This window comes from Mixophyes fleayi, chromosome 6 (assembly GCF_038048845.1).
Source record: "Mixophyes fleayi isolate aMixFle1 chromosome 6, aMixFle1.hap1, whole genome shotgun sequence".
NCBI classification, from domain to species: Eukaryota; Metazoa; Chordata; class Amphibia; order Anura; family Limnodynastidae; genus Mixophyes; species Mixophyes fleayi.
The window spans coordinates 185,767,764-185,783,110 of record NC_134407.1 but is presented as its reverse complement, the minus strand read 5'-3'; the positions used below and the strand labels follow the sequence as shown (position 1 = coordinate 185,783,110).

Below are 15,347 nucleotides of genomic sequence, written 5' to 3'. Positions count from 1 at the left end.
ATTTCAAGTGGACCTGTGGCCTATACACTGAGGAGGCAGCTATTGTGTGTGCTGAACAAACATACAGACCATCATTTCCCTAGTAACCATAGACATATATTTGATGGCTATAGACCGGTTCAGCACACGAAAATGGCTGCCGCCCCTGCGAGTACAGGGGAGGGGCCAGTACACTTCACCAGACATGCACATCCGAACAGTTTAATCACTAGCTGTTAGGTCCCTGAGTCCACACAGAAATGTACATATCTTCACACATGCCTTTCACAATAGTTTAAACAGCATTCATTTAAAACTAATTACAAAATATCATAAAGCAAAACATTTATCTGTAGCCATCAGGCATCTAGACAAAATGGGTGACACCAACCGTGCACTGTCCCATTTGTGAAAAACACTGTCGCCAAATACTCACACATGCTTTTACGTGTTCTAAAATATTTACACACCATTAAAGAAAGTTACTATAGTAAGCACCTTTTAAGTGTTTATATATACACGTTTGTTGAGTTACAAATAAGGGGTAGGTTACTACCAATAGAAGTGGTTGTTCATCTGTAACTTTGTCTATTGGACCAGTCTAACTTGTATGTGTAAAAGGTTAACAGTTGTTAGGTTAATCTAATGTACACGTTTGACTATTTTGATATGAAAGAGCAGAAGTAGACATGAGTCCTGACATTCTTCACTTGCAACTCTAAGTTAAATTACTAGACACTAGAAAACCCACTGTCAGATCCTGCCCTGATTATCTGCAGTCAGGAGACCACAGGGCATTAGATAGAAACCCAGCCCTGGGGACTATTTATTACCATAATGGAAATGTGCATTAACCCAGTCAGCCAATATGCAATTAGATTCATTTAGTTTAAGTTAGCCAATAAAAGGAAATTCTTGTTTGCTATGGGTTTACTGCACATTTGAACCCCCCCCCAACCACCCAGTATTTGAGGGACTTGCAATGCTCCAACTCCTTTTATTTCTGAGTAAGGCTGCTGTAAGAGACATTAGGCGTAGATTTACTAAAAGTTCTAAAAAGGAAAAGTGGAGGTGTTGCCCATAGCAACCGATCAGATGCTAGCTATCATTTATCTACTACATTCTAGAAAATGACAGCTAGACTCTGGTTGCTATGGGCAACTCCTCTACTTTTGCTTTTTACAAGTTGTAGTAAATCTACCCCTTAAGCTTATATTTTTTTGTCTGTCAAATTGTTATACCTCTTCCTTTTATAAAGTAAAGTATGAGAACATATAGGTGAAATCAGACATATAAACTACCTGCCTACCAGAAGTTTTCATTAATGAATAACATTTTTTAAAATATATATATATATATATATATATATATATATATATATATATATATATATATATATATATATATATATATATATTCACATTACATTTACTTGTATTTGTTTTATATATACACAGAGGGGGTTCAGTAGGGGTTTGGAACAATAGAAAGACAAAGCAGGAGGGAGAGTGTTGGGTGCACAGAGAAAGTGGCAAAAAAAAGACTGAGCCCAGCGTGTGGACACTGCTAATTAGAATAAACAGTTGTTTCTACAATACTGTAGCACAGTGGTTAGCATTGCTGTCTCACAGTGCTGGGATCATGGGTTAGATTCCGACCAGGGCCCTATCAGTTGTGTTGTCCCAGCCGCATAACTTAATAATGCAAACCCGTCATTTTGCAGCGGTGAGTGGGGCCACCATGTTGCGATTCCCTGATCGCATAATTTTGGCTCTAATTATTGGAAGTGGGCAGATGCGGGAGAGACTGCCCTACTCTCCCGGGAGACCTACCCGAAATTCAGGAGTCTCCCGGACATTCTGGGAGAGTTGGCAAGTATAGTCTAAAAACATTCTGGTAGGGTAATTGGCTTCTGACGTAACGGATCCTACTATGTATGGGTGGTTGTTTGGTATGGAATTTAGAATGTAAGCTCCAATGGGGCAGGGACTGATGTGAATGATTACATGTCCTCTGTATAGCACTGTGTAATATGATTGCTGTATAAATAAACTCTAATAATAATATGACCTAAATGTATATCATAGTATAAAATGTTTAAGTAATTTTATTCAACAGTGTTTGTAAGTTTCTGTCCCAACAGCAACCCTACTTTTTCACCACTAACTCTCTCTCATTGCCATCCTATCACCATAAGCACAACTACCAATTTTCTTTTCCATCCCAGAATTCCACTCACTCCACACATGCTCCTACATCCACTTGCCATCGTCAACCTACGTTTCTTTTCTACTCGTGCGAAGCATTGCAGGTCCCTCTGGCAAGTGAAGGGAACACCATAGGTGGTCGGATTTACATTTATGAAATGTGTATTCTCTCCACATCATCATCTTGTGTGCACGGCACGTAGCATATATTTTGCACACTGTGAGGAGTAGCCCAACAGACCTCACCTCAGTGCTCAAAAAGCTTGGTAATATTGATGACAGTTAAACCCAAAGCTGCAACTGCACATCAGCTGAATAAAAGACTAATAAACAAGACATTCTGGTAAAATTCCCTTGTAACGGGATTTAAAGGGGTATCTTACAAAAACTATCACTTCATTCTAATGGAGAGTTTATGGATTTACAAGTAGCTTTCCTTATTGAAACATATCAACCCTTTGGCCATTAGAATTCAGGGATTACATTTTTGGAAAGAATTACCTAGATTGCCACCATTTTGTTCAGGGAGTGTTATCCACAAGGGAAGAACAAAACCTACTGCTATTTTTGTAGCATTGCATGAGGGTGCTGGGTGGGAGCCATATTTGTGTTATAAAACAATAGATGAGAACTTGAGGAATATTAATAGCATTGGATCTCAGGGGTTGGGGGTACCTTCTCAATAAATTAGTTAGGTTTCATTCTCTCTCACTAAAGTTGCCATACAATCTGTATACTTACAGCATTCCCATGCATTGGGACATGTTTATTACCAAAAAAACAAGGGGGAAGGGGAGATGGTGGTCTTGCGTTCGGTGTGTGTTATAAAAGAGGCAAGAGACAGTATTGCCAAACCATGAGGCAGGGCGGGAGATTTCTGGGTAGTTATAATGCCCATGTTCGTGTAAACAGCTAAAAGAAGTTCAGTGGTTGCTCTGGCGCTGCCTTGGTTGGCACAGATGGCTGCGGTGCCGCACTGTGTTACGACCCTGGATCTCCCGTGCCAGATTCTGCCTTTGCAGATTTTTACGTCCTTGTTTGCGCCTCTCCACTAGAGCTCTGGCGCGCTGGATCCTTGAGACCTGGCCCACTTTTTCCAAGATAGCGGCTTTGGCAGAAACGGAGGTGGCATGATGTGGCATGCGACGATCCACTCTGGATTCAGAGGGTGATCTGTGGAGAAGGTAGACCTAAATTATAAATCCTTTCAATATGAACTAGCGTCACATACCTATCTTATGTACCTGCCACTGTAAAATCCCATTTCTATGTCATCCACACAAATCAGAGTCCTGTTTTCTGGAGGTATATTTATTAAACTGCGGGTTTGAAAAAGTGGAGATGCTGCCTATAACAACCAATCAGATTCTAGCTGTCATTTTGTAGAATGCACTAAATAAATGATAACTAGAATCTGATTGGTTGCTATGGGCAATATCTCCACTTTTTCAAGCCCGAAGTTAATAAATGTACCCCTGGAGTGAAATAATTGTAGAATTTTCTAAATCCGTTCTATACTCTTCACTCCTAGATTTGTCTTCCCTGCATTTTCATACACATAACATTTACGTGTCATCCGGGTGTTTCTACTATTTAGTGTAAGTTCTGTAAAGCTGGAGTGTTTAAAATGGTGGTAAATTTACTCCATATTATTTAAAGTAGAAATAAATTGTCCAGTTTAAAACCAAAAAGTGGTGGTAATTGGTACTTTCTCCTTCCTCCAATTGTATAGAATTCCCACCTAAACACCTTAACACACTGTTCCAGGCATGTTGTAAGATGCATCCATCACTATATTACGTACCGGTCTCTGGTTATATCACTGGTGTCTCGCTCCACCACCATGCTGCCACTGGTAATGTACACCGACATACTGGGGTGCTCTATCAGGAGGTCTTCCAGCGGACTGCTTCCCACTGCACTGTGTCCAGGACCCTCTGCAGTGAAACAGGGGGGAGGGGTAACGAACCAACTCTCATCCATCGAGTGGGGCGGGTGGGGGGGAATGGACCAACCAATCCGCTCACCCAGGGAGTGTGGCAGCGGGCCGGAGGCAACGCTGTCCGCTTGGTCTTCCACCACATCTTTCCTACTTGACTTTAAGACGTATCTTTCTGATATGGTCGGGTTAGGTAGACAGAGAACGTGCCATGGGAGAAAGAAAGATGGAGGAGGAAGGGGTAAGGGATGGGAGAAACCATGGGAAAGTTATTAGTTCATAAAGTTATACAAATCATTAGGCTTTTATCCTTTCAATTACATTCTATCATTAAAGATCTCTACCTCCAATACTGTGCACCAATATTCAATCCATGCAGATGTATCCAACGTGAAATGTGCGCATTATGTATGTGTGGTGTTATAATAGGCAAAAGTACTATATTGGTATGACCATGTGTAGGTACAGTACAGTAGTAATATTACAGTGAAGTCCATGTCAGGTCATGTGATGACACCTATTTAGTAAGAATAATATGGACTTTGCAGTAGAAGTCATGTTGATTTGCTGCAAACATCTCCTCTCAGTCTTCCTCTAACCAACATAAGGTAGTATACGTGTAGTACTGACTTACATTACAGTAACTTACATTCCTGATCTTCTAACACAGTCCTGTTTCGTGCTCCACCGTACTTTCCAGCATAGAGACATATGCTGCACAACACTGGACTGCATTAGAAGAGCAGGGATATGCACGGCCAGACAAACAGCTTTATCCTTATTGTAATGAAGTCAATACTACTTTTAATGATAAAACACTATAACCCTTACATTGGTCTATGTGTTGGTATGAGGAAGAGTGGAGAGTTAGCAGTTAAAGCCAGAGGCACGATTACTTTTGCTGTAATGTAGGTTCACATTACTCTTACTAAGTAAGTGTTATTACATTACACGGTGTCATTGGTTAGAGGAACGTTTACTAATCCTGGCAACACCAACCTATAATTCTAAGAGTACAAGCTGTGACCATCAACTGTAAGAAATGTCTTCATATTATCAGGAATCGCTATGTTGGTTTTCAGACACCAAAAGAAGACTTTATGGACTCTTCACTGTAATATTACTATTGTATTCTACCCATGCTTCATACCATTATACTTTTGATACTATCCCACATTCATCATAGGTACATTTCACAAGTTGTGTTTGATGGGCCAGATTGTTTTATTGTATACTATTGGGGTAGGATGCCCTTTATTTGGGCAGCTCACAACATTCTCCAGATGAATCTGAGTGCTGATCCTTTATCCTTTAAATATTCAATACATGCTGCTTCTAAATGATCTGCATGTCACCCTGCTACTAAATATATCATCACACCTGTCTCTAGTGACTTAATAGGCTGGATTCTTATAACAATTGTGTGGGTGGGAGACGAGTAAACTATAAATTGTGTACAGTATTTAGTTTTATTACCCTTATGTATTTTTTTTTTAAACTGAAAACAGGGACATACATGCCATTACTTATAGCATAATTTGGGGAAGGGCCCATCCGCCATAGCAACCCTCCCAAGGTTCTCACTCTGCTTTCCTGAGCATGAGTGGGGCCATCGCTCTCCCCCCTCACCTATAGGCCCCGTGCACCACTTGCAGCGGAGGTAGTTCTGACACTGGGGACACTCCATACATTTAGCGCAAGACATTAATTAAGGCTAAGCCAACAACCATCCTGGATATTTCAGTCTCCAGAGTTCCCAGATAATAAGCATACAAAGTGCATTGTCCATCTGTACCTCTCTCAGGCTAACAGGAGGGAGGGGAATTTTCCCCCTTGTTGCTAGAATTTAAATATCTCATACTTAACAAAAAAAGAGGACCTGACACTGAGCTCATGAGTCCTCTCAAATGTCTACTGTACTGAAATACATTTGTAAGTACTTTTATTATTCGCTTTGGATCACAAATCTTAAAAGTCAAAAAGTAACTATATACTGACAAATTATATATTAAAAATACTAGTGTAAATGAATCTCTGGACTAGAGTACCATTTAGCCCAACTAGGACAACATGGATCTCTCTACTGCTGGTCTGTGTAAATGCTTCACACTTTGCAGCACTTAGCCTTGTGTGCGCATTATAATCGAGAGACAAAATATAAAACTGGAATGGTGCAGAGGATCAGATTGGAGCAATGAAATGCAATAGGCAACAAGTAGTGAATACAAGTGTGTATTGTAGCTTCTGGCATTCCTATGACAAAATAAAGCATGGGGCAAAAACAAACAGCTGTACCTAAAATAAATCCTGTTTGGAAACAGGGATAAATAGTTTTTCCTGAATCTTTCTTCCATAACACAGTATCATGTGTCTGAGAGCAGACACAAGCTTAGTACAGAGCTAAATTTAAGGCAGACCTCTGGAGAATGACTCTTGGAATGTTAACTGCAGATATCAGGCACTAGCTATAATGTCGCTATGTTTCACTCCTTACCTGGGATGTCAATAATCAACCAGCCGTCATCTTCTTCCTCCGTCACAAAAGCTCTGGGTTCTTTGGGATCTGTGCCTGATCTCTCACTGAAGAACAGTCTGGTTAAACGCTGGAACATGGCTGGAGCCCTGGGGTTTGCTGGAGATTCTGGGAGCGGAAGTTGGAGGGGTGTAAACAAGTGGGTGAGATATGATGTGGTGGGGTCAGCAGAATCCCACAGAAGGATTTGTAAACATCAGGCTTCTGTATTGCTTGGTTAAAATAGCCCTGCAACAGGAGACAAGAGACTGTAATAGCAGAACACATAACCATCTGTGCTAGCCCTGTGTGACCCGTTCACAATTAAAAGTGATATATTTTATGTAATCCATTCCTTTATAATCTGTATATATTTATTTAAACAGTTGTGTTTATTATCTTGACCACTAGGTGGCACTAATCTCTGAATATCGTGTAAAATACTTATTTTACCGTTGCTACCATGTCTGAGAATTGCATCTTCAAATGTTATTTACCAAACAGGCATTTTGTCATCTTTCTTGATAATCCAAAGACATACTGAGTAAACTAGCCCGTGGTAGGGAAATTACATTGGTGACTACAGTGTGACAGGGATGAAATATATATCTGAATGCAATTTTCTGATAGTACAGGACTACTGCATATGTTGGCGCTGATTATTTATAATGATAATGATCTGGCTATTGGTTGCCACTGTTTTACTGTTGTCTTAATATTTAGCTTAAGCAGACAGTGCGGCATACCACACATTTTAATAAATTCAAAAATGCAGAGCACCTAAGTTTTCTGTGGAGAAGAGCTCATGTCCATATAGACAAATATAAAATAAACATAATACACTTTAAGGAATTTTCTGCCTTTTGACAGCTTTATTTTATTCCTAAATGCCCTGCTACAACTTTTACTTTACACATTGCTTTATCTGTCTACAATCCTTCTGCATTTTCATCAAGGCCATAATTTTCATCTAGGTAAATATATTTATATTACCCTTGGATATTACAAAGCTCAGCTCTGCGCATTGGATACAATTGTACCCACACTTCGGTTTAGTGCATATGGGTAAATAAAAAAAATATATGCATTCATTCTAAGCCATTGAAAATGGTACATGATGGTCATTTTGATAGGCGAGAGTGAGAGGTGGTTACAAGAGACAAGATCTAAGAGGGCGGGAGGGAGGGTATTTTGATATGAGATTTGAGATGTATGCAGGGGTAATGTTGTTGAGGGCTTTGTAGTTAAGGGTGAGTAATTTGAATTTAATTCTGGAGGACACAGGGAGCCAGTGTAAGGATTTGCAAAGTGGTGCAGCAGATGTGGAGCGGTGAGAGAGGAAGATGAGTCTTGCAGCAGCATTTAGGATAGATTGAAGTGTGAGTATGTGTGTGTTGGGAATACCAGACAGCAGGAGGTTGCAGTAGTCCAGTTGGGAGATGATGAGAGCATGGATAACAGTTTTGGTAGCATGTTGCGTAAGAAAAGGGTGTATTCTGGCATTGTTTTTAAGGTGGAATCGACAGGACTGGGAGAGAGTCTGGATGTGAGGAATAAAGCAGAGGACGGCGTCATGGGTAAGCGACTTCTCTGCTTCATGGAATACCCAAATGTTTGTATTCATTTCTATTAGGAATTCTGCTAAATTATAGATACCAATATACATTAGAATTGTTATTTAATTACGTAAACAGTATTGGTCTCTATATGAAGCTCCGGGTACACATGCACATATTCCTGTGTACAGAAAAATGCAAAGTGTGATCATATAAACCAGTGTTGGCTAACCTGTGACACTCCAGGTGTTGTGAAACTACAAGTCCCAGCAGGCTTTGCCAATATATAGCATCTTATTGCTGGAAGGGTATTCTGGGACTAGTAGTTTCACAATACCTGGAGTGTCACAGGTTAGCCAACACCGATATAAACACTGCAATAGGTCACCTAATTTCCCTTTGTTTCTATGTATACAGACAGTGGTAGTTTAATGTAGGACAAAGAGCAAGCCTCTCTAATCTCCTTACTGACTGGGGTTGTGACTGGCATAAAAAAAAAACCTTCCAATAATACAGTTTCCAGTTCTCGCACAAAGGCTATAAAAGGGTATTATTGGCCTATATTATGTGTTGATATAACTTGGTCCTCTGATAAAATGCTCACTGTTCTGCTTTGCAGATGGGAGAGGCCTGCAGTTTATCTGGCAAAAGAGAGTTAATAATATTTAGTGCACAGTGTTAACTTGACCCAGGAGCCTGGGACTGTTTGTACTATCCACAGGGTGAGCTCACCTTACAGAAGTGACACAAATATCCAGACCTGTTAATGTTGCTGCCTCGGAGCTGATATGCCTGGAACTTAGCAGGAGTCTAAGCAAGCTTTTAAGCATCGTTAGCACATAAAATGTGCCCAATGATTAAAGCTATGGATGCTTACAGGCCTGGTTAGTATATTATTATGGTTTTATTACTATTGGTTATTTGTGTAGAGCCATCATATTACATGGCACTTTCCAGAAAACATGTAATCATTCACATCAGCCGATATCTCTTTGGAGCTTAGAATCTTAAATTCCCTACCACACAAAGACACACACAGAGATAAACACCAGGGTTTCTTCAGAAATCTATTCTCCTACCAATATGTTTTTTGGTCTGAGAGAGGAAACCAAACCACCTTCAAGAAACCCATACAAACATGGAGCCAACATCCAAACGCCTCACAGATCTTGCCATGGCCCCTAGCATTGTGGTTAGCATTGCTGTCTCACTATGTGCCATGGACACACTTGTCAGGCCGGTTTATTTTTATACACTCACACATACCCACAAACAAACCTAGCAGGCTGCTTTACATGTTTTACGGACATATTATGAAGCACCTAGACTAGGCCTGACCAACCTGTGACTCTCCAGGTGTTGTGAAACTACAAGTCCCAGCATGCCCAGATAGCTATCTGTTGACTATTTACTGGCAAAGCATGCTGGGACTTGTAGTTTCACAACACCTAGAGGGCCACAGTTTTGATCTAGACAGAAGACGAGAAGGGTCATGAATGTGAAATAAATAAGGTGTTCAGAACTATATTCCGACTAAAATGGCAACCTAGATACTGAGGCACTACATGAAATGACACAGCGTGACCGGCCCATAGGGTTACAAGTCTATATACCACTACACTACTGGTGACAATATCTGCACAATACAATAGGCCTTGCACTTGATATGCGACATGTTGCTGTTTTCATGCACACATGATTTGTCACACAGAGCAAACTGTTGCTGCCACCCAGGTCAGGTGTTCCAGTGATTGTTGCCATCACTACAGCATACTTGCCGACTTTCTCCCATTGCTTTCCGGGAGATTCAGTGGAGGAGGTGGGCGTGCGGGGGGCGGGGCTCCAAAATCGCGTCATTTTGGACCCGCCCCCCGTGACGCAATGACGCAAACGCGTCATTTTACAGTCAGGGGCGGGGCCAAATGCCGCGATTCCCGGAGAATCGCGGTATTGTGGCCCTATTTCTGTAAATGCGGGATTTTGCCATACTCCTCCGGGAGTCCGGGAGACTCCCCCAACATGCGGGAGTCTCCCGGACATTCCGGGAGAGTTGGCAAGTATGCACTACAGTAGCCATCTTTGTTGGACTAGGACAGTGTAGGCTAACCTGTGACACTCCGGCTGTTTGTGAAACTACAATTCCCAGCATGCTTTGCCAATATATAGCAGCTTATTGCTGGAAGGGTATGCTGAGACTTGTAGTTTCACTACGCCTGGAGTGTCACAGGTTAGCCAACACTGGACTAGGAGGCTGTGTTGAGCCGTTATAATACTAGTTACACCACTGTCTCCAGCTCCCAGTAAATTGGCTGTATGAAGATTAGATGCACAAAATGTCTGCCTCAGTGATGTTACTGCCCCCTAGTGGATGGAAAGGCTGCATCCTCATGAATAATAAGGACTGCTTTCATTGCATGTAGGTAACAGGTATACTCTTAGATCCATGAGCACACAATCTAACAACATTGCACCAACAGAGGAATGAGTAAGACTAGCAGTGTCAGAATACAGCTGGGGGACACTTACACATTCCCTGCACTCCTTAAGTCCCTATATGTTGTGACCACTACAGCAAAAATATAACATTTTAAAGCCTACAATCTGGGAGCAGCAAAGGCTGCTACACATCCAAACCAAGAGATTTTACACCATTATGGAGACAAATGTTAACTGTTTAATGTACAATTGCAATTGAGTGAACAGAAAGGAATATTTATAGGAAGCTATTTTAAGGTGTCAGAATTCAAACCCTACCAATAAGCAGAGCGGAGGCTCAGATCCCCCTTACTAGGCACACTGCTCAGAGGTCACATTAAAAAGTAGGCAGACACTGGAATAATAAGATTAGGTGCAGTACACAATGTACTGAGGAGACACCCTGCTGCACACTGTCAGCAAGGTGGACTAAGGGCTGCTATTAATAGGCTCTAGGGTACACTATTAACCCCCAACCTGACAACTGGAACTACAGTACTTAGCAGGTCCTCTGGACAAGGAGAAGATAGACAATGTTGTGACTAACCAGAGACCAGGCAATACCTGGGAGAAACATTAGAGGAAGTCCTAGGTCACTAAAAGGGAGGGTTCTTTTCTACAGACATCATATTATAAGCCAATGGGGTGGTTGCACCAGTCAGCTTTGTTTAACAACAGGTCTCCAGGCTGTTATGTCATCTAACTGATATCTCTACTACCTGGTGGTAAGAGGGGGGGTCTTCAATGCAATCAATACAGTTGGTGTTCAGTTTTAAATGGTCCCAGGTAAAGTTCCATAACACCCTCTGGAAAATGTAAACATTGACTATGAAGTCTGATACAGGTCTCAAAGAGTAAACACTCTCTTGTTATCCTCCCCTAAATGATATCATGGCCATGGGGCTTTCACCACTATAATCCCAAATCCTTTGCTGGATCTGTAAGAGAATAGACATCCATTATGTGCTTGTTGTTTCTGCGGCTCTAGGACCTTGCCTGAGCCAGTTTACAGAACATGGCCCTGCTTCCAAGGGCAACAACCATGGCCATCCCCACAATGAAGGGGGCAAACATAATTTATTGGATATAGGGCAAGTAGATCATCACCATTTATTTATATAGCGCCACATTCCGCAGCGCTGTACAGAGAACTCATTCACATCAGTCCCTGCCCCATTGGAGCTTACAGTCTAATGACAGACACACACAGACACATCAATTTGATAGCTGCCAATTAACCTACCAGTACGTTTTTGGACTGTGGGAGGAAACCCACGCAAACATGGGGAGAACACACAAACTCCTCACAGATAAGGCCATAGTTGGGAATTGAACTCATGACCCCAGTGCTGTGAGGCAGAATTGCTAACCACTTAGTAGATGCATCGCAGAACCCAGAATCTGCTCCAGGTACAGATTGTTTATATATATATATATATATATATATATATATATATATATATATATATATATATATATATATATATATATATATATATATAACATACATTATGGCTAAATGTAAACATATAAGCAGCTGAATACTCATCTACTGCAGTTATTGTATACAATAAAAGCAGCATCTATATAGTGTATATCAGCACTATGTTTGCAGTCACTGAATACCGCCCGTTTGTTTACAAGTGATCCAACCAAGTTGAACCTGCAAGGATGTCAATCCTAGGCCAATGTTTTAGCAACTGAACCATGATCTGTTAAATCTATGCTAAGCAGCAGTGACTAACACAGAGAAGCCATCACTAGCTGGGGCAGGTGAGTTGATTAACCCTTTTGATAACAATCAGTAGTCATGCAAATATTATATCTATAGTTATAATACGCAGCATGTACAACAAAAACAGGTAACCAGTAGCTCCCCAGATATTATTGAACTACAATTCCGAACATACTGTATAAAATAGACAAATACTGTTCGGAGAATCACATTTCAACATAAAACAAGTGCCAATGCCTACCCTTGATAGAATAATAGTATTACATTATATGATGGCGTTTCATGTGTTTGTGTGTTAACCCCTACAATATCAGCCCTTACTCAACTGAAGATGGAGTTGAAATGTAAATGGCTTTATTCAGAGGAGTAGGGTTATCCTCTGTACATACAGGCAGTTCAACGGAGGACAGAGACGGTGTGACGTTCAATGTCATATGCAAATAAGGCACACGTCACTGGATTATTCCATGTGAAAAATAAGATAGGTGAGCCCCAGTCTAATCTTGATACAGCAACATGGTACAGATATACATGGTATATAACCCGATCTTTATATTAGTGAATGTGTTCTAAATAGCTTCTATTTCTCCATATCCCCTTACTCAATAAAATGTCTCTTTATCTCTTGTTACCGTTTTCTGTGACTCCTCCTATTGCTATATTCAGCTCCTCCCATAACATTTTTATCTTTTGCACTCTTTAGAACTTAAATGGCATATCTCTGTGAAGTGAAATGATTAGACATACACTAATGTGTATCAGTAAGACAGACCTAAACACTAATCATGGGACATATTCATTTAATGTCACATTTTTTCCACTCATTTACATGAAAGGAACAATATGAAGGTAGGCCAGATAAAATGTGGTTTAGCACAACCCTAATGTAGAGGGCAATGATAGGATATAAATAAAATCAGGCAAAATTAGATTGCTGAACACATAACTACAAGGGTTCATAGGGATTGTGGATATACACTTGGTGAAGACATAGGCTTGGGCTGTGATCCATGGACAAGGCACCTGACAGTAATTTACATTTCCATAGAAGGATTGAAATTTAAGGCAGATTTCTCTGGCAGAGGACACTCCACCCCCTGCATAAAGCATCCTGGCCTTTAAACAGACCCGGATTATATATTTGCATATTGACAGACCAAGCTTAGGAAGAAGGGAGGGGAGGCAGTGTGACAAACAGGGACCTTAGTCTCATAAGTAGCCTCTAAAACACTACTCAATCACAGCTTGTTAACCCTTTCCCAGCCAGAGGGGGGGAAGGCAGCCTTCCAGGGAGGAGGATGCATAAGGATAGACAGTAGGACCACACTGCCCTGGGGCAGAGCCCACTCAGGGAGAAGGGAAAGAGGAGGAGAGAGTGGGGGGGAGAGAAAATGAGAGAGAGGCAGGAGAGAAACAGAGGGGGAGGGAAAGGTACAGATGAGGAGGTACTAGAGATAGGAGAGAGGACAGGACATAAGCATACAAAAGGAAAGGCTTAGGAAAACCACATAAACAAATAAGCAGACAGAGGCACAAAGCAGTGCCCAGTAAAAAATGCAAATAAAGGAAAAGAGAGGTCACATATTATGGGAAATAATACATTGGAAAATATTAACAAGGGGAAATAAGAAAGAAAAAAACCATGGTTATAATTATGTTTTTGTTCTTTTCTGTGCATTTACACATACACACGTTAAATACGGTTTAAAGTACCTGTACAAAGATGTCCTCTTCATCCTCCCCCATCCTTTCTGCCTATTGTCACCTATGACAAAATCTGATCCCTCACCAAGTGACATCACAGTTGTGTTTAATGTGTAAGAAATGGTATATTTAGGGGGGGTCGTGTTACTTGCAGAGCTTTTACTGTACAGCTGTAAATAGTAAACAGCACCAAGTGTCTCTTGGGGAATAGGTGAGTTGTCTTATAATAAAACCATCCAGACATACGGACAATATTATCCCCATGACCTCTGCCTTAGCACTATTCAACCTCTACAACTTAGGACACTGCTAGGTAGGCCACAGATTAACCCCCATCAGTGCCGATGAAAAATGATCTCATTACATTTGATAAAGCTCAACTGTACATCCCTCATCACCGCACCCGGACACACAACAGACAATCATGTAGGTAAATGCATCAGATAATGACCGAGTAATAGAAGTCGGATGGTGAGTATTTACCTTACCGTGCAGCAGTCAGTGTATACAGATGTCCCCCGTCGCTATACAGAAGCCCGGTATGAGGTAGATGCACAGTGCTGTACACAGGACAGGCTCTGCCGGCTCATCTCACTGCTCAATCATTAGAACGGTTTCAACAGCTGATGGGGAACGTCACAAAACCCCAGCCCCGCCTCCCTCTGTGACGTCACAATGTACCATTTAAACGGCCGGAGGGGGCGCGGACGGAGCTGGAGAAGGGGGGCGGGGTTGTAACCCATGGTTACGTCATAGGCAGCGAGTGTGTGTATTGCTGCAGAGGGAAATAAATACATTGACGGTAGCTGGTCCTATATGTGGCCGGCATACTGATACAGGCGTCCAATGCCGGATCCCCTGATCGCTGCTCAGGCTGTAACCACACACAATGAGCGGCATTGTTTAAGCACCATTAATATTGGCTTTATTACATAAAAAAAATGCCTATAGAAATCAGCTGCATTACAATTTAAACATGTTCTAAGTACTGCTAAATATCTTGGTGCTAATATTGCTTGTCAATTTTTAGGTGACATTTGAGCATGTTAACATACATTCTAACACCAGTGAGTCCCTGTTGCCAAATGTAAAATGCTGCAGAGTATGTCGGGCGCACGCGAAGAACAGTGTCCCTACATAGCGGCACTGTACTATTCAGCAGCCGCGGCGCTGTCAAAGAAGCGTCCGCAGTATCGCTGAAATGGAGCTGCTGCGCATGCGTGGCTGCATGCACAGCAGC

The 15,347-nt window shown here is 41.4% G+C and overlaps 1 protein-coding gene across 3 annotated transcripts; it reads right to left on the bottom strand.

The window, feature by feature from the left end:
* Positions 1-1,429: 1,429 nt before the first annotated feature.
* Positions 1,430-14,746, bottom strand: TP53INP2 (tumor protein p53 inducible nuclear protein 2). 3 transcript variants are annotated; one of them, XM_075177563.1, is made up of 4 exons: positions 14,591-14,746; positions 6,620-6,886; positions 3,991-4,300; positions 1,430-3,359 (listed from the first exon to the last, which is right to left on the bottom strand). In XM_075177563.1, the coding sequence occupies exons 2-4, from the start codon at positions 6,735-6,737 to the stop codon at positions 3,110-3,112; spliced, it is 678 nt and encodes a 225-aa protein (XP_075033664.1). In that variant the 5' UTR covers positions 6,738-6,886; positions 14,591-14,746; the 3' UTR covers positions 1,430-3,109. The 3 variants fall into 3 exon arrangements, with proteins under 3 accessions (XP_075033664.1, XP_075033665.1, XP_075033666.1); XM_075177564.1 differs by having other exon boundaries at positions 14,596-14,746; XM_075177565.1 differs by lacking the exon at positions 14,591-14,746 and adding an exon at positions 14,117-14,272.
* Between the last annotated feature and the right edge of the window lie 601 nt (positions 14,747-15,347).

What these genes read in the sequence shown, in the direction of transcription:
- TP53INP2 (XM_075177563.1), bottom strand. Translation starts at nt 6,737, where the DNA reads ATGTTCCAGCGTTTAACCAGACTGTTCTTCAGTGAGAGATCAGGCACA. An exon ending in GTTGATTATTGACATCCCAG is followed by an intron (nt 4,301 to 6,619) that starts GTAAGGAGTGAA and finishes CGACCATATCAG; the next exon opens with AAAGATACGTCTTAAAGTCA. An exon ending in AGTGATATAACCAGAGACCG is followed by an intron (nt 3,360 to 3,990) that starts GTACGTAATATA and finishes CCTTCTCCACAG; the next exon opens with ATCACCCTCTGAATCCAGAG.